We start from the raw sequence: 18,522 nt of genomic DNA on the forward strand, positions 1-18,522 counted from the left end.
TTGGATGGTGTATCTTTGAGGGATTCGTTATAACGATCTCATTGGGCTTTTTTTTTATTCTTCATATTCGAATACCGGGGCTGTTTTGATTTTATTGGGGTTCGTGATGTATTCTTCTCTTGTAAATATTCGAGACTTTCCGGGTTACTTCATGTATTCCTGCATGCCATTTAGCGGAAACACGAAAATGATTGACTTCTTTTGGCTTATATTTTCCCGGTGATTTTCGTGATTCTAAAGGCCGTTTGACAATTTCTCCGATCGATTCTCAGTTTATCGATCCCTTTCAGCCTCTCGTGTAGAGTAAAAGGGGTGAAATAATAATCAATCTGTCCCTCCTGTAGATCACACGAGGAGGGGCGGGTGGGTAGTTGCCTTGACGAATGTGGATTGCCATAGAGATAAGAGATGAACACCATTTAGTGTAGTATTCCCTAATAACGGTGAGGATGTGCAGTGTTATGCAGAGGAGACTCAAAATATCAGCTTCTTGCTACATGTAGCCCGGGGACACCACATTACATAAAAGGAGCAGGGTACAGAGATTCAACCAACATGGGAAGTAACATAAGGTTTCTAGAAGAACGCATGTACTGGCGTAGTACACATACGCGTATACGTACGCATCGGTTTCCGGGGTTGGAATTAGAGCTACAGTACCGCTCCGATACTGTAGTATTTCGTACCGTAGCGATAGTATTATGTGCACAAAATACCATTTTTCATCAAGTACGAGTGATTCGATAGGACCGCAGCCAACGAGTGACACTGTGTGATTATGATTGCAGCAGCCAAGCCTTCGGCACAGAGCCTCAACATACATTATCATGCCACTAGATAACCCTATAACCTTGAATGTTTTGATTCGAATACATGTACTCATTTACTTTCTGCTCTGTACAGCTGTATAGATGCAGGTAGACTTTTATTATCTTGCTTCTATTATTATGCCTTCCCTTGTTCGATTTATGCCTAACAATCATCTTATATATTTTCCCCGATTTTCCCTAGATTTTTCTTTTTACCCTGTTTGGCATAAGTTTCAAGCTTATTCACTGGGTCTCTAGATCTCTGTTTTATAATAAAATAAGATTGTTATCCAGAGATCAACAATATCATCACTTTCAATTAGGCCAACTCCAAAGTCTTGGCATACATATCGAACGTCTTACCTCAGTAACAATCGGTCCAGGCCTAGCCTCATACCGCTATCACTATTGTTTCGGTTCTCTCATAGCGATAATAATAATCGAATCAATACATACCCTACACCGTCTTATCATGTCCAGCTCTCTCCAGTCATGGGCGCTCCCCCGCCTTCAACCTCTCCTACCACTCCCCGAAGAAGACCTTCTTCAAGTGATAACCTATGCCGCGTCTCTCCCATCTGCAGAACGAGTCGGCTCTCACTTCAAAGTACCATTCATACTCGCTTCTTCTCGACTAGAAAGCCAACAGCTAACGAAACCAGGACCTCCTCGGCGAAGCCCCAGAATCATTATCCTTTATCTCCGAATTCAACTCCCGCCTGTTTCCCCAAGCACCACAACCCGCACCAGGCCCTTCACAACCATGGGGCGGCGATGGCTCCTCTACATCAAAGAAGAAAGGAAAGAAGGGCAAACCGCCAATTGGGAAGTTTGCCCAGGCGCCCCGCCAGGTGGAGGACCAATTCACGAATCCAAGCAGCGTTTATATCAAGAAGGACCTTGAGGAGTATTTTACTGGCTCCAATAAGAATTCACGAGCCCAATCTCAGGACCCTACTCCCTCTGCGCCACAGCATGCACCGAGCTCATCTAAATCGCTCGGAACACTCACATCCGACCTCAAAAACGTAAAAACAAAGAAGGCAAAGCCACAGCAGCAAAAGGTTGTAGTAACAGGTGGAACATCTATGCGTGGTGTTTCAAAAGAACTTGATGACCTCGAGTCGGCCCTCCGTACCCTCGAGATGTCAACCAACCCTACAATTGCCACAGAACGTCGAAAATGCTCCTGCATGGGTCTAAAACACGAAGTCTTTGCCGCCGCACCCAATTGTCTTTCCTGCGGAAAGGTCATCTGCATCAAAGAGGGCCTTGGCCCATGTACATTCTGTAACACTCCGCTCATAAGCTCCGAGGACATCCAGTCCATGGTCCGCGCGCTCCGCGACGAGCGTGGAAAAGAGAGAATGGCGGTAGATGCGGCACGGAATAAGCGTCCTGAAGTTGCCAAAACTCCAAAACCATTCTCCACAAACTCAAGCCCAATACCGAGTGGCGATGAAGGAGATGGGCTCAAAAAGGCGATGGCGCATAGAGACCGACTGTTAGGTTTCCAGGCAAACAACGCCCAGAGAACTAAGATCATTGATCAGGCAGCAGACTTTGAAACACCAATATCGACAGGGCTGAACCCATGGGCGAATCCACAGGAGCGTGCATTGCAGCTGAAAAAGCAGCAGAAGATTATGCGGATGATGGACTGGAATGCCAAGGAGGACTATGAGAAACGGCGAGTAGTGGTCGCTATTGACTTGAAGGGAAGAAAAATAGTTAAGGAGATGCGAGATATCGCACCTCCAGAGATGAGTAGCGAAGAGGAGGAGGAAGTGAGCGAATACGATGAGAGACTCGAGAGAGGTGGTGCGCAAGCACTTGAGGCAAAGGGGAAAGGGAAAGGGAAAGGCACGGAAAGGGCAGGCCAATACGCGCGAAATCCACTCCTGAAAGGAATGATCAAACCTGTCTATGACAGGGCGGCCGCTGACGGGAAGGGAAAAGGGAAGGAAATAGGCGGCGGCATTCCAAAGACTTGGAGAAGGGTACAGGACGAGTTGAAGAATAACGAGGATGTTATCCTGGACGGAGGCATTTATGGAGGAGAGAGGGCCGAGAGAGGGACTGTTGGAGAGGAGCCTGCTTGTGGGTAGAAACCTTTGGCACCCAGGTGATCCTTGGCCGGTTGTAGTCCAGGTATAACACCCAATAAAGGGCTATGCAAAATGTCTCCAAGAAATCTGTGCAGCACTATTCTAGGACATACTAGAAGTTTTCCATATGGAAAAACATTACCATGTCCAGAAGAACCCTTGATGCATGGCGGGGCTAGCCTCCCTCTTCAGCCATCCTTACAGGTACCAGAAAACTTCCAGGTAAAGTACATGTATATATGTCTCAAACATATCTGTTAGCCAATCGACAACAAATGAATATCTGTGTGGACGTAGGGCGCGTCTAATAGCAGGTTCGTTCCCAGTCCATCTCACGCCGTTGCTGTGCACCACTGGAACAACCAAAGGTAGTGGGGATTGGGGACGAGCATAGTTTAGTAGAGGTGTCTAAGTGTAGCATATGTATTTGCTTGTAGATCATCCGTGCGCCCCGGCATATCAGATAGCTCCGCCGTGATCTGAAACCTCTCTCCCTGTTTGCGGAGCTTCCAATGTGACCATCCTTTCCTTTATGGCCTAGAATAATTATGTGGTCTGTAAACATTGGTGTTTAGAGTATGACATCGGCCTTAAGCCTCTTGAACTCTTTAACCAACTTTGCGAATCTCAAAGTTACACGGGAGTCCAGCGATGAGTAGCTCCAAATGAGACGGCACTAGCAAAAGACTGCCAAGCCGCCACATGACATCGACCCTTCAACTCACTGAGCCGCCCTCCACCACCTCAACTCTTCTATAGATAGTCATATCTAACCCCTAGGACGAACAGCTCTACCTTAACGACCTATGAAGGCTGCTTAGGCCTGCATAGACATGAGACTAGGGAACGCATATTCGCCGAGTGATATCTCATGAAGTGGGCTGACCACGAGTTGCATGGCGAAGTTGTCATCTCGAGGCAGAACAAGACGTTTGCTACAACAATGAAGCATGCCAGTACATATTGGAGTATCTTAAGTTGAAGATGTGCTTCAACGTTGACGTTGGTGGAGGGTAGGCTCTACTCCTGTGGCTGCTGGTGTAATAACCCCCTGAGCGTATCATAAATACTCATCCTAGCATGGTAAGCTACCGTTATTTCCCATAAATAACGGTATATATCCTTAGTGACATAGGCGGGAATGGCCCAAGAAAGTACTTTATGATAGCCATATTTTAATACAATGAAGAGATGATGAAATGATGTATACGGAGTGCTACCGGTCATCATTCTTCCAGCTCCGATATCGTGGGTATCCGGTATGATCCATTATATGCATTAAGCTTCTGATTCGTTCAGTACCAATATCAAACCCCGAAAGCTGGCTGATTAATGCTTCGAATTCTCACATATCTATACAGATCCCAGAAGACTAGCACGATATCAGACACTGTTGGTGAATATACTGAGAGTCAATATTATTCCTTCGAAGCTTTCCCCCTATATATTAATTTATTTACTCTACAATGAGAAGGCGATCAATAGTCGAATGTAGTATTTTTAGCTCCCCGTGAAGGCTGTCACACCATGCAAGCCTTACGGTTGGCAAACCGAGTAGGGGATACTGAAGAGCTTCAAGTACTGCAGCTGAGAGGGTTGAATGGTTTCTATCGGGGAGAAATTATGAGGATCAAGGTCGAGAATGGCTAGAGATGCGGCTGGACACCATTATCAAGGGCGGAAAACGATAGAGTAATATCACTACTGGGGACCTCACTCTAACCTATATTTCCGGAATTCCCTACCTGGCCCTTGCGACAACCCGTTTTTGAGAGGTTTTGTGATGAAAGAGTCGGTTAAGATTAAAGTATAGTGATGCAACGTGGCTGGGAGATAAAAGGTGATAGAGAAAGAAATGACAGTGCTGTGGATAAAACAGTCACAGTGAGCCCCTTCGATACTTCCTCCAAAGAACGCTGATAAGCACTATTGATTCCGCCCAACAACTACCCCTTATATATTATCCCAAAAGATTAGGTGTATTGTGCCAATCACCGAACTTTTTTCTACTCCCGTAATGTTCCGGTCTGTTTAAAGTTTTTAACACTACACTCCAACGTACCCAATGAACAGGCAACACTCGCCTCTCCTTCCCCAGCACAGACTCTTACGTGGATTCTACGTAGAAACTGGCCGCCAAAAAAAGGCCTCGAGGATATGATCTGGCTTAGATGAATATATAGGCCTGGGCTTGAGCTTTTGGGGGGGGGGGTGGGGGGTGAAGCGGGTTCGGTGTCCTGTGAGCATGGGCATCACATGCCACCTGCTAATATTAATGAATACTAACGACGATGCCTTTAATAGAGTACTGTTTCAAGATAGCGTTTGTACTGTTTATCTGCTAAGTACATTTTAGAAGGATCAAGCAAGGAGGACATCCTTGCTTGCAAATGAGTGCGACTACTTCATGGCAGGGCAAGGGGTACGAAAGAGTCGGTATTATAGCTGAGTCTATCGACCCGAGTTTTCTGCAGGAGTGGCCACTGCGCTAGCCTATACCTAGAAATACTGAGTGATTCCTTATGATACGAATCGATTGGTTTTCTACGGATACTTAGGCCACCCATACCACATATAAAACCGGCCATTCGAAAAGATTTCCTGGCCACAGCGAGGAATATTATACCATTTATACTACTATAGCTATTGAGTACTAAAGCAGTGTTCAATATATAACGGCAGCTCTGCACGGATTTTCTACATTTATGCGTCATCAATCCTTACTGCGAAGTCGAGTGACTTCTCTAAGGAGATGTTCATGTAGTCATGAGCTCGGGCTCGAGGACAGAGTACCTCCAGACAGGTCCTTTGACCGGTCTCGTAAATCTAATATCGAAGAAAAGGTTCTAGTGAGGCATTTAACAGTCGCCAGCACCTTATGTAACTTCCCATGAAGTCTATGTGCCGTCTGTGGTGACCAACCCAAATCCGGCTTGTAAATATTTGACCGAGTTCAAGAGTTTGCGCTCAGTAGCTTCCGGTAACTTTCAAATCCCTAGACTTCTAATCTTACTCTTAAGCCGTCTTTATCGGAGATGCTAGATGTGGATTCACTGCATCACGCAATTAGCTATGCGCGGGTACGATACTACTTGCATCACATATATTCACATGAGATACTGAATATATTACTGCCTACACTCGACCGCGGTCGACAGAATCAGCTGCTTTCTATCTGCCAGGCGTTAAGTTTTAGACCTACTCCCAACGCATATGTAGTCACTATGCTAATGTTGTCCAAGATTAGAAAAATCCAAGTAAATTGACCTTTTTAGCAACTGGCCAGCCTTGATAGCGAGATGAAACTTTAAAGCATCATCCACCGTCAACGCCCAGACCGGATGCAGGTCCATTCCTGCTCCCGGAACCGTTGAAACTAGATTCTACACCGATTTTCAAACACCACCTATACATTATGTGGGTATTGAAGGGCTATTGTAGCCAAAGGAAGTATTTGCAAAATGGCTCTCGGCAGTGTAACTTTCCAATGCGGACTCATGTAGGTACAGTGGACATGCTGCTTGCTCCTGAACAAAAAAATGCCTCACGGCATCAAGCCGCGACCGCTAGCTACATGTATGTCCGTGGATATGCTTTTTTGTCGAGATCACCAGTGCCCAAAGCTTTTCACCGCCCGGCTGGCTTGAGAATTTGAGGCGGAGAGCGGTCCTACTTATTGTAAAGTCATATGCATGGAACCTGCGTACATATCCTGTGCGTGCTGAATTCAAAGTAGTTTTTTGCATCCCTGTGCAGCAGCACAGCACGACCGGTGCAACATGCCATCCACGTGGAGTAGCCATACATACATATACATACATACAAGTATGATACAAGCTTTAAACAGCTGTTTCTTGACGGGCATTAGGTTTAGTAAACTACGGCCGCGGCAAGATTTGGTTTTTGGGATTCAAGACGGGCCCTCGGAAGATTAATCCCCACTACTTTAGAAGTGACCAGGAATTGTTGCAAGTTTTTTTGTTTGGGAGAGATTTGAATCTTGGCCTCGGTGCAATCGAGAGAAACGGCGATGAATCTAAATTAGAAAAAAAAACGTCAGCATGCACTGTTAGATGTTTTCTAAATATCTCAGGTCTGCAGACTGCATCGTGTGGACGGCGGTGGGCGCATGGACCATGTTCATCTGGGAAACAACCAGGGTCCCTCCTCGTGGAGGAGGTGGAGGAAGATCGAGGAGGGGCCTACCTAGAGTAGGTAGAGTAGCTCGAGTAGAGCTAGGGCCACTGGATGGGATCCACATGCATTTAGCCTCATCCTATTTGTGGTACTCCTGCGATGCATCTTGCGACGTCAGGGTTTCTGGGAAGTCACCAGCCAGTGAGAGGCATTTCTGGATTATTCCACAGGCCGAAAGGGAATAAATCCTGTGTGGCGTCTGCGTCTGCTTCGGCTGAGATAGAGAGGGCGCTGCCTATCGCACTCTATCGACTGGCTGTGTGCCTGGTATCTCTATCGTATGTAGCAAGCAGCCAGGCAGCCTTGAGTCTCTCTCTCATGCACCTCCGTCAAAGGGAACACAGGATTAGATAGATACCGATTGTAACCTCCATTTTGAAAAGGAGAAACAGAGCTGAGTACCTGCTTCATGGGGATACTCGTACATACAGACAACCAGACAGAAAAGAAAAAGCCCATACATCATCGTGATATTAATCCCTTCATGTCGAACAGGAATGATTAACAACAAAATATGATTTACGGTGGTGCGGGCGCCAATTACAGCTCTGGGCATTACGCCACAACTACGTTGTTCCTGCCAGCCACATATGTACAGGGTCATCCGCTATCAAGCCAACTCGCGCTTCAGTTCACCCACCCCATGGGATGACGACAAGCATGCTGATCTTCCAACCCATGATGATGTTAGAAGAAAGGGCCTCCTGTTTTTATGCAACCAGGACCAATTCTTGTTCGCCCGGAGTTGGGTTTGCGGTTGCGGGCTTTATCTCCATCTCCTAGATCTCCTTCAACCCAAGGTTTCTATTACGATCTTCAGCCACTCATCTATAACTCTCTGTTGTAACCAGTAAAGTGTGCATGTTAAGTTCATAACCCCGGGACAGAACTGTCGGCCCAAAAAGGCATATTATAGAGAGCTGTCGCGCGACAGGAGTATCCGTTTGAAAACTCAACCAGCGTTCGGTAGATATATCTGGCCACGGGAACGGTTAGAAGAAGTAAGTGAAGGCAAGAGTCACACCAGCAGCAGCAGGTCAGTTTCCTTTTTCTATCCTCCACAGTGATCCAGACAGATAACCCCAGAGCTCCCTCCTAATCTAAACCCCATTCGACCTCTCTCTTTTGGACGGAATCTATTTCTGACACTTTTAGCGCTACTATACTACAGGTAATAAAATCAACGTCTTGGATGCCTCTATCACACAAACATACCATGCCATTACGCACCATTGTTAGGACAAAGGACGAAGGGAAAGAGCACGATAAAGAGAAACCTTCAGAGATGGACGAAGACGAATCAAATCATAACACCGCGTTCTCCAAGTCGGGCATCGTTTCTGCCATTCGTAAAACGATAGCAAAATACACCATTAGTCGTCCTCATTCTCCTGTAAACTCACGTCCTGCTGTAAGTCATGCATTGCCCGGAGTAATTCGACTTTATCTAATTCTCTCTTTTATCACAGTCACCCGGACCCAGAAACTCAATCACATCAGATGAAGGTCTGGACGAAGATGAAACACCCAGTGCACCACCGGTAAAGACTACAACTCAGATCAAGCAGCGTCCTCCTCTAAGGACGAGTACAGCCTCAAGAGAGCTCAAGAAGGAGGATTCCCAAAAAGATGTCAACAAAAACCACATCTCCTTCGACATCCCTCCCCCTCCACCAGAGTTGCTATCCTCTCAAGACCTGAATTCCCTGTTTTCGGGCGCACCAGTCTTTTCAATCATAAAAGAGGGTAACGAAACCCCGGAACCGAGGGTTTTCTTTCCATTCGACGATGAAGACGACGAAGAGCTGGAGGAACTATCAGACTGCCCGCCTATTGCACACCCGGCGTTTTCCCTTTGCACATCAAGGCCTCATAAGCCCTCAAATCCAGATGCTAGAGGCCGTAGGGCCAAGGATGATTCGGACTTGGAGGAGCTTGGAGGAATGGTTGAGGAGGAACCGAGCATGCTGAGCTTCATGGGACTTGAATCTGGGACTTGCGGATGGGAATACTTCATGATGTATCCCGTGGGCGACTTTGCCAAGACAGAGGACAATGAGGACGATGACATTGACGAGATTGATGAGGGTGGACGAGAAAGAAGCAGGAGAGGAAGTATGGGTAACGGGAAAGGTGGTGTTCGAAGTGTGGAGACGGACTATATCGTTGAGAGGTTGAAAGAGCTTGGAGAGATCTGGAACGAGCGGAGACGGAGACAGTCACAAGAAAGCAGCAATATCCTTATCAGTGAGATTGATGATGCCGGAAAAGCCAAAGGTGTGCTAGGGAAATATTCCTCACTTGAGCTATATACCCAACTCTTTACTAGGTTACTCTACCCACCCACTCGCATCTCAACGGAAGACTTCAACGACCCGTATAGCTTAAAGGTACAAGCCATTGCATTGTTGGAAACGCTCGCAATGAAACGGTTTTGGCTCGACTTTAAGGACCCTCATTGGCGGATCCGTATTGGTCAGATTCTGTGGGGGAGAAGACCAAGCTACCGAGACGAAAATAGCGATGACGAGGAAGACGAAGAAGACATTGCCTCCGAAAGAGACGCAGAAAAAGTCTGGCTCCTCCTTCAAATTCTCCTCTCGTGCGAATTGGCAGTCAGACTGGATGTTCTGTTCAGTGATGATATCGTTGAAACCCCAGAAAATCAATCTGTGGAATCAAAGGAAGATATGTGTAAAAGGTTCAAGAGGATTGGAACGAAGAAGGTCGAGTGGGATATACTTCTGGCACGGAGGTGGCTGGATAATGTACAGATAATAGACGATGAATCCGCAGCAGAGAAGGACCCCGCCAGCCTAGCACCTCCAGCATCTGAGAGAAGGGGTTGGTTCTCCTCAAGAGCCACCCCTCCTTCACCACCACCAGAAGTGAACGACGATGAGGATGAGAATGGCGTCAAGTCTTATGAAGCCTTGATATATCCCCGGAACCTAAACAGACAATTCTCCGCCTTGATGTACTTTGCCAGATCACTCCAATGGCCTCAGATTGATACTTTATCTTTACAGCTCCAGGAGAAAATTCGCTCCGCTTCGACTTTCTCAACCCCATCACAGTCTATCAGCGGAACTCCTCTAGCAACACCGCTTTCAATGATGTCTGCGAACGCAAACAGCTATTTCCAGGCATTCGGGCGCCCAAAAAGAATACAGGAATTGGCATCAACCTCTGCTACTCCATCCGTTATGACCAGTAGCAGTTCAGTAAGGAACTCGGTACTGGCAAAGACGATGGGATCTGGTGGTTGGCTTTCGAGAACATTCTTTTCGGGGTTGATACTACCCGGTGAAGGATTGCCGCATTTCCTGATTTCTACACTACTAGAGAACGACGCTGGTGCTGTGGAAAGCTTAGGCGACAACTCAATACTCTATGCCGGATTCCAGTATGAAGGCTCGACCTGGTGGAGCAGCAACTGCATTATCGGGAGAGTATTGGCGGGTCACGGTGGATCCAAGGAAGTGGGCGGATGGATTGGACCGTGCGTGGATGCTAAAGTGCCTACCGAGAATGGACTGGTTTATAAATCTATCACAAACGGGTGGCTAAACATCTGTTCGCTCCTGCCAGAGGATGAGGGAGAAGCTAGAGTTTTGAAACCGCGCCGGGTGAAGGAGGAATCAAATCCTCTTGGAACAAAGTATAGGGAATCAAAAAGCATTCTGTCTAGCGATTTGTCTATGCCGCTTGATGACGTCATTCCTGGAGAGAAGGTTTTATTGGAGAGACTTGTTCTTGTAGAGCCACCTCGGGAGGACGACTTGGACGTTGACGTGGATATTGCCATCAAGTACGGTACCGAGGTGCATTTCCAGCTTGGCGAGGCGGAAGAGCTTGCGGTAAGGCTAAAGCATGAGGTCTTTTTCATCACTTCATTCCCTTGTCTTGATCCGCCGTCGAGCTTCAAGGGAATGAGGAAGGAGGACTCTGGGGAACATGCGATAAAGAGGGCACATCCATTGCACAAGGAATTCGAGTACTCCATGCTTTCTATCGAATCACTCGTACGAGAGGGTGATGATGAAACGAGAGACAGGAGCCATATTCTTGTTATCGAGGCGGGCGGAGAAGGGAACGATCGAGGGGTCCTTGCAAGGGCTTGGTGCTCGGAAAGAGGAGTTAATGCTATCATTGGCGGTAGAGGGAGGACTTGCCTTAGTTGTTGCATTAGAGAAGCCAAGGCGTTGGGTGTTGATGTTGTGATTCGCGTTGGGTGATATCCGAAGCTTATTTTCAAATAAAAGGCTTTTTTTTCTTCTTTTCTTTTTTTTTTTTTTTTTTTTTTTTCGCTTTTATTTTTGTTTTAAGGTACACAACTACATGTAATGGTGTCTTTTCCTTTTTCCTTTTCTGAGCCGAGAGCATACACGAGCACAGCTTAACTATTAATCTTTTGGTGCTTGGTTTTTTTTTACCTTTTTATATGTATTTATTATCGCTTCGCTTGGGAAATGGCTGCATGTCTTGTTTTTTTCTCCAGACTATACTATTTCTTTTCGGAAATATTTTTTGGTAATATGTAGTCTAAGGAGCTGAGCTGCAGCTGGGAGGGAAGCCTCGGATGTATTTAACGATTCTATTTTTTGTTGGTCTGAGGAAATTAATCTCGGGTGATGGGCCATGTTTTGCGAGTGATCGCTCATGAGTGATCGCCCATGAGGAAGACCACGACATCATGGATTATCACTCGACAGTTTCTAACTGAAACCTCCGTTACCACCATTACTGCTGTTAACTCATGACCACCGCCATCCCAGGCATCCCACCACACAAACAGCCAAAAACCAGAACCAAAGATTCGGTCATAGCAATCCATCCCGTTACCCCAGAAAGCGAACGTAAAGACATGTGCGCCGCACGTACCCACCACCACCACCATATCTCGAGATAATAATAAACAAATAAGAGCCAATGAAGGCGTGGTACTGACGTGACCCTCTTTTTTTCTTTCTTTTCTAGTGTCTATCTGTATAAATAAACAAGTATTACATGTGCTGCCTGCTGCTCAAATAAATCCCCCCCACTTTCCACACACATTCTTTTTTTGTTCTGCTAACAGCTCGCAGATCACCTATATCACGAGCAGAATTAACGAGAGCCAAGCGCGCGACCTATCACAAAATTGAAAGAAAAAAAAAGAAATCCCCGTTTTCCTTTCCTTGCTCCACACTGCCTGGTAGTTAGTCTCGAGGTGGAGTACGAGGGGAGAGCAGAGCAGTTCGCCTCACGCTGCAGTCAGTGATGGCCGGGCTGTAGGCGTGGTTTCAGATGTTTCGGTAAATTTACAGTAGGTGTGTAGGTAGCGAGAATATTACTGCGCATGCCTTACCGAACGGATCACACAACGTCGAACCCCAGCCGGCCAGCCCAGCCTGCGGGCGATGGATGGATGGATGGATGGATGGATGGATGGATGGATGCTGTTTCTACATGTACGCCATGGAATCGAACACCTTAGGCCCGGGGTTCCGAAACAACACGTTTAGCACTCACACTCACAGTCATAGTTGAAGAAGAAGAAACCAGACAGAAGATCACTAACCCTCGCCCTCACCCGCCCCCTGCTGCATCCCGCACAGCTCACACCGCGACTCACACAGCGACCCACCGGGCGGCCCGCTCTCGATTACGTTATCCCCCCCCCCCCAGTCCCATACTTACCCTACCCACCCACCCATCCACCCACCGGCCCTTCGCTGCGCACCCCTCCACCCCCCACCAAGCTGCCCTACCGCACCGCACCGCACCGCACCCCCCCGACCAAACAACCAAACGATGGCCACCCCACTGCTCAAGCGCCGGACCATAATCCTCACGTGCGCGACAGCCGCAATCACCGCTGTGGGCGCGCTCACGGGCGCGCAGCTCAAGACGGACACCGAGAAGCGCGCGGTGGTGGAGGAGAGCTTGGATTCGCGCATCGAGAGGTACGTAGGTCTTGCATGGTCCCCCGAGTATTTGTGTAGGGCCGGCCAATTGGAGAGGATGGATAGGATGGATATATAGGACGGGATCCATGGGATGGGTAGGGCTGATTGCGGGGCGAGAGAGAGAGAGGATAGGTTGAAGCTGTACCGCCAGGGCCTCGAGAGGCGGAAGGTTGAGATCGAGGCAAAGATTTCGGGCCTGCGCGGGGGGAGGGATTATCGTGTGGGGTAGTTTTTCTATAATTCTGTATCTTTTTTTTTGATATCTTTTTTTTTTTTTTTTTTTTTTTTTTTTTTGCGGAGATGTCAGTCCAGCAGCACTGATTGGCCCTGCCTCTGTCTGGCTTTTGTAGCTCTTCAGATCATTGACAGAGAGAGCTGAGCTTTGGGGGGGGGGGGGGGGGGTGGAAATGATTGTTCTACGTAACTTCTATTATTTCTGTTTCCATGTCCATGTCTATTTCTATTTCTATTTCTATTCTCTATTTCTATTAATTTCTATTTCTAGCCCTGCCCTCCCTCCCTCCTCTACGCCATAACGCAGTAATAGCAATAGGGCTGGCACATAGTCAACCTCAGCAACGTGCACAAAAAAAAAAAAACCCAAAAAAAACCAAGGCTTCCCGGCCGAATCGAAGCCGACCCAGCCGACCAAATCGGATCGGATCTCACTCACTCACTCACTTCGCAAACTCCGATCCACCGCCCGACCCGAACGCTTGAGCCGAAGAACTCGGCGTGCGACCCGAGCAAGTGTTCCCCACCCACGGGTGAAAAGTGCCCTTCCGCGCCAACCACCTAACCACCAATTACCAATTGCAACCAACCACCAACCACACCACCGCCATCCAACCCGGCAACACCACACTCACTCACTCACTCACGCACTTCTACAAACCCCCCCGTGACCATCTTCACAGGCTATCACTCGATGCGCAGACAGGCAGCCCTCCCCGCATCACGTCAAATCACATTCCACACACGGAACATGCCGAAGGAGTCAGAGAGGAAAGAAGTGAAAAGAATGAATTAGTTTTCTGTGCCACGGCCACTACAGGATTTTACTCTCTGCCCCAACCACCCTCTAGCTATATGTAGCTACACTGTGGTTCTAATCTCATCTATTGATTGCCAGCAGAGATATACATGATCGATGACTCCCCCCGCCCAACAAAGCATACCATAGCATGTACACGCGCAGTGACACGCCGGGATGTAGCGATGGTACGCTACTGTTTCTGTTGCTGTCCCGGGTCAGGTTAATCTCTGGCCGTGGATCATGTCTGAGACTGGGGGTGGGGTGTGGTGGGGTGTGAGTCACTCGCTGGGTAAAACAAGGTTCTTGTGTGGCCTGAAGGTACTAAACTATAAACCCCCCTCCTACATCCCCAATGTATGTTACGGTGAAAGAGAGAGTGTATGCGTGTGAGAGGGCGAGTGGATGAGTGAGTCACTCGTACACTAGCGGCCCTGTCTTCTTCCTCCTCTTCTATCTAGAATAAGGTGTTGCGTGGTTGGGTGGGGGTGGCGGGAATCCTTTATGGGGAGAGCTAGAGAATATTAATGAGGGCCCTGGAGGAGAGAAGGAGTTTGTTGTGATTTTTTTTCTATGCTGGGTGAAACACCCTCGAAACAAAGAAAAACACTAAACATCGTGAACCCTTCACCGTGGAGTTAGCGTCCGATATGAACCTGGGCACGAGACGCTGCCACCCACCCCTCTCTCCGATAATTGTCATTGACACTCAACGCCAGTGGTATACCATAAATTGCAAGTACTACACCTGTGATGTTGATGACGGTGGCCAGCGCCGTACTTATAGGTCGCATGTAATAGTGCGGATACATGCACATGGTACCACCCCCCTTCATGTACTGTACGCCGAGTTGGGGTACATGTATGTAGATATATCGGGAGGAATGTGTATGATTGCTGCCAACGATGTTAGTATATCATGTTCAAAAGCCCTAGAGTTAGATTTGCGGTCTGTTGCCGCTATTTACCGGATCAATCCTCCCCTCTCCCCCCGCACTATTGCGTGATACCCGGAGTGATCGAACCTTCTTATCATGCCAACCTAAATTCTAGCTCTACATAGACTTTTAGACTTGCGGTTAACCACAGAGTTGACCATGTAATGCAGGCAAAACTATATGTGCACACCCCTCCCCTCATTATTACTCACTCTACACAAAGTAGGTTGATGTTGACCTGATTTGATTTGATTGATTTGGATGCATGCAGTATTGCACCTATCATTATACAGTTTCCGGTAGAATTATTGCGAAATTCAGAGCTAAATGAGTGGGTTTCTTGGCCCGTGCTCGCTGCAAAAACTTCTTTAAGGGCCAATGGGACTATCGGGTCACGGAAAACACACTTTCGCAATAATTCTACCGGAAACTGTAGTTTCTGTTTGAAGTTGGCGCAGAGTTTGGTCCCGAGTATGAATGACGTCGTAGGGTGCGGAACTAAATGCGCCCTTGCATTTTGCGGTGCCTGAGGTACGGCCTTCTTAAGACGAGTATTATTACTAGTGCTTCTGGAATCCATTTATAGTTAAAGGCTTGCAAATTCTTATATAAGCAAATAATTGCATACCATCGGATCTTGTTGGAACGCCCAAAACGAACATCCGTAGCCAAATAATGACTAATACCCCTACAATGTCATAGCCGACGATCTGATAACACCAGCGCGGCCAGGGTCAAATACGTACTGAGCAAAAAACAAACGAGTTCTCTATAGAGATATCACAACCACAATTTCAGGAGCCGATGAACCAGCCTTGGGACCATTTTCGATATTTTCAATAGCCATACGATCCTATCCAGTCTACAATCTGCGTGTTCCGTTGTTGATATCCCGGTAATTAAGGGCAATTAACTATAGCTCTTTCTAGAAGCATTCAAGCCGAGGAGTATCGCACGTGCTCGACAGTACTAACATATGCTAGAAGATTCGAGTGACCACTCATGACCCCCTTGCTGTCCTCGGTCCACACTCACGCTCAGTCCACAACGACTGACGAGGAGCCTTCACAGAGTTTCTCCCCTTACAGCTTGCGGTAAGATTATTGTAGAAGTATGGGAGGAGTTCTATTGGCTTGTCCAGCCATAGAAACCCTGTTTTTAGACCCCTGTTTCTACAATAATTCTACCTCTCGCTGTAATCAATAGCTGACATAGCCTTTGAAAATAGATATCTCCGACGGACGCGTATCGTCAGTACCATCTCGTTTCGGATAAATGGCCAGGGTGGCGTAGCTTACGCGGCCGTTTTTCTCCTCGCTACAAAGATATGATAGCTTTAGGAGCCCCACTTGAAGAGACTTCTGCCCCCTTTCCAGCGCAGAATGTATAACAATTGCTGACCACTGAACCTCCACTGTCGATCATTTAAAATCACTCGGCTTGGTAGCCGCTACTATCATATTCGCTGCTGCCAAGTGTGCACTCTCCGCCCGACAACCAACGGCCAAACTTTTCCTTGTTCCTTTTTGACTGTGATTATAGCCTCTCAAAATCGATGGTTTCGTATCGCGAGGTTTTTGGGCATGTAACCACTGAGGCTGTGTTGCAGAATACGGCCGGCCTTGCAACAAAAACTCGTCAGCGATGAAATCTCTACAACTCGGACAACAACCCGTGTGCGTCGCGCAGTAATCATAAGTCGCAAGGCCTACGTACCTCTTCGTCTATTGAATTTACAAAGACAATTATTTCTGTGTACAGCGATGCACTTTTTGCTTTGCTTCGTTGATATCAATTGATCATTGGTGGCCTTAAAGCCGTAAGGCGGGCAGTCGTGATATACGCTGCAGTTGCAGATCCAACCTTTAAGGCCGGAGGTTGGATCCATGAAATCGTTAGATATGAAATCCGATAGCTAGTACTCAGGCACCCCACACCGTACCAGTACTCCCATCTAACCGCTACCTGTAATCAGGGTAACTTTGTATTTCAAAACACCCAAAAACCAAAAAAAAAAAAAAAAAGGCTCCAATGATAAAATCGACAGAAAATTATCTGATCGGCCCTAATCCCTGAAATTTCTGGGTTTCAAATGCTTACTCTTCTAACCAGCCACCCCGCAGTTTATGTAATTATCTACCTTCTGTCTGCTTGTAATTTTCGATTAGCATAAGCGCACGTACATGCACAGCACTCAGTGTTCATCCTGGGCCCAGCTTTCGATACTTCCGTCAGGCAAAAGTTCGTTTGAATTCTCAACCCTGGATCAAGCTCAGTGTACAAACCATGATACTTTAAACCAACCCACACCAACCCTCCATTTCACAAATATGAAGAAAAGATAGTACAGTACCTCTAGGCATAGACCCACACGTAGTACAATATCGGAAGTGCAAGGAGCCGGTAAAACCCGCACTCCCTTACTAAAACAGGAGCCCAGGCCTGTGATTTTGCCCAATCCAAGACTATGCAGGTTGGCCGTTTCGTTTCCTACTATGGAGTAGGTTGAATTAATGCAAGCAACCCTTGGACACTCGGGTACATCAGATGAGCGGGGTAAACTAACGTACTCTAGAAGTACATACATGGAGCCATTTGCGGTGAGAAATGAGAATCCAGAGCCAGTCTTTGTGCTCGTAGACCAGTATGTGGAGCAGAGTAGACACTGCACGAGATCTACTCGTGCAGTACAAAAACAGCGAGATTAGGGGACAAGAAGCAATCCTTCTCCCATGAGGCCCTCACGAGACGAGATAGAGAGGGGAATCCAGGGGAAAAAAAAGCTAGAAACCCTAGCCTTGAGAATCTCACGATGCTTTTGGACCTATCAGCACTAAAAATATCAACATAGTAATATTAGTTTAAGCTCAGAAGCTCCTCTTGATAGAATTAGAGTAGCCTTCTCGACTGACGTGATTGTGACTCTCTTTTTTTTTTTCACTCCCCTTGCCCACTTATATTCACACATCCGGCTCTGTATCCCGAATACGACCATCAACAAAAGCAAAGGCACCTATGCAGATTCCTTACCTAGCGGGAGTCTTACCTAGCGGGAGTAGAGTTGATAGTCATTCAATCTGATTAGTCTATATGCCCTATTTGCTGACACGAAGTGAATGTTTATCTTTTCGCCGAAGATGCGGCTGAGGAGAGGAAGGAGAGAGAGATCCAGAGGAACGAGAGAAATGAGGTTAATTTGTGACGCATAGTTCAGTTGGTGTTGGTGCTAGGTATCCATGCTCACCTCACCGTATCGATACGGAGAGTCACGGGGAGATAACTACATACTTATGTAGCCACCTATGGTGAGTACGTGCAGGGTAGGGCGGCAGGGGTTGACATGCGCAAGTTCAAAGATGGAAGCATGTAAAGATGGGGGCTGAGAACTAAAAAAGCAAAATTGCGGCTCGAACTGCACTGGCCATGTACTCTACTGATACACCAGGCATCACTGCCAGTTGAGATGATGTTCCATCCACAGCTTCG

The 18,522-nt window shown here is 47.2% G+C and overlaps 4 protein-coding genes across 4 annotated transcripts; 3 read left to right on the forward strand and 1 right to left on the reverse strand.

Moving 5' to 3' along the window:
• Positions 1 to 1,281: 1,281 nt before the first annotated feature.
• On the forward strand, positions 1,282 to 2,917 carry H6S33_005810 (uncharacterized protein; the record flags this gene model as incomplete). The annotated part of the gene is made up of 2 exons (XM_044837197.1): positions 1,282 to 1,416; positions 1,472 to 2,917. 2 exons carry the CDS (start codon positions 1,282 to 1,284, stop codon positions 2,915 to 2,917), a joined length of 1,581 nt encoding a protein of 526 aa, XP_044699119.1.
• Positions 2,918 to 8,330: 5,413 nt separating this feature from the next.
• H6S33_005811 (uncharacterized protein) lies at positions 8,331 to 11,352 on the forward strand (the record flags this gene model as incomplete). The annotated part of the gene is made up of 2 exons (XM_044837198.1): positions 8,331 to 8,525; positions 8,584 to 11,352. The coding sequence occupies 2 exons, from the start codon at positions 8,331 to 8,333 to the stop codon at positions 11,350 to 11,352; spliced, it is 2,964 nt and encodes a 987-aa protein (XP_044699120.1).
• Positions 11,353 to 12,910: 1,558 nt separating this feature from the next.
• On the forward strand, positions 12,911 to 13,294 carry H6S33_005812 (uncharacterized protein; the record flags this gene model as incomplete). The annotated part of the gene is made up of 2 exons (XM_044837199.1): positions 12,911 to 13,062; positions 13,198 to 13,294. The coding sequence occupies 2 exons, from the start codon at positions 12,911 to 12,913 to the stop codon at positions 13,292 to 13,294; spliced, it is 249 nt and encodes an 82-aa protein (XP_044699121.1).
• A 1,413-nt stretch (positions 13,295 to 14,707) lies between these two features.
• On the reverse strand, positions 14,708 to 16,924 carry H6S33_005813 (uncharacterized protein; the record flags this gene model as incomplete). Its single annotated transcript, XM_044837200.1, has 10 exons — positions 14,708 to 14,723; positions 14,780 to 14,995; positions 15,067 to 15,123; positions 15,572 to 15,605; positions 15,665 to 15,724; positions 15,783 to 15,805; positions 16,224 to 16,252; positions 16,335 to 16,450; positions 16,547 to 16,657; positions 16,753 to 16,924. 10 exons carry the CDS (start codon positions 16,922 to 16,924, stop codon positions 14,708 to 14,710), a joined length of 834 nt encoding a protein of 277 aa, XP_044699122.1.
• Between the last annotated feature and the right edge of the window lie 1,598 nt (positions 16,925 to 18,522).

The sequence above is a fragment of the Morchella sextelata genome (genome assembly GCF_020137385.1).
Source record: "Morchella sextelata strain SCLS chromosome Unknown scls_2, whole genome shotgun sequence".
Classification (NCBI taxonomy): domain Eukaryota; kingdom Fungi; phylum Ascomycota; class Pezizomycetes; order Pezizales; family Morchellaceae; genus Morchella; species Morchella sextelata.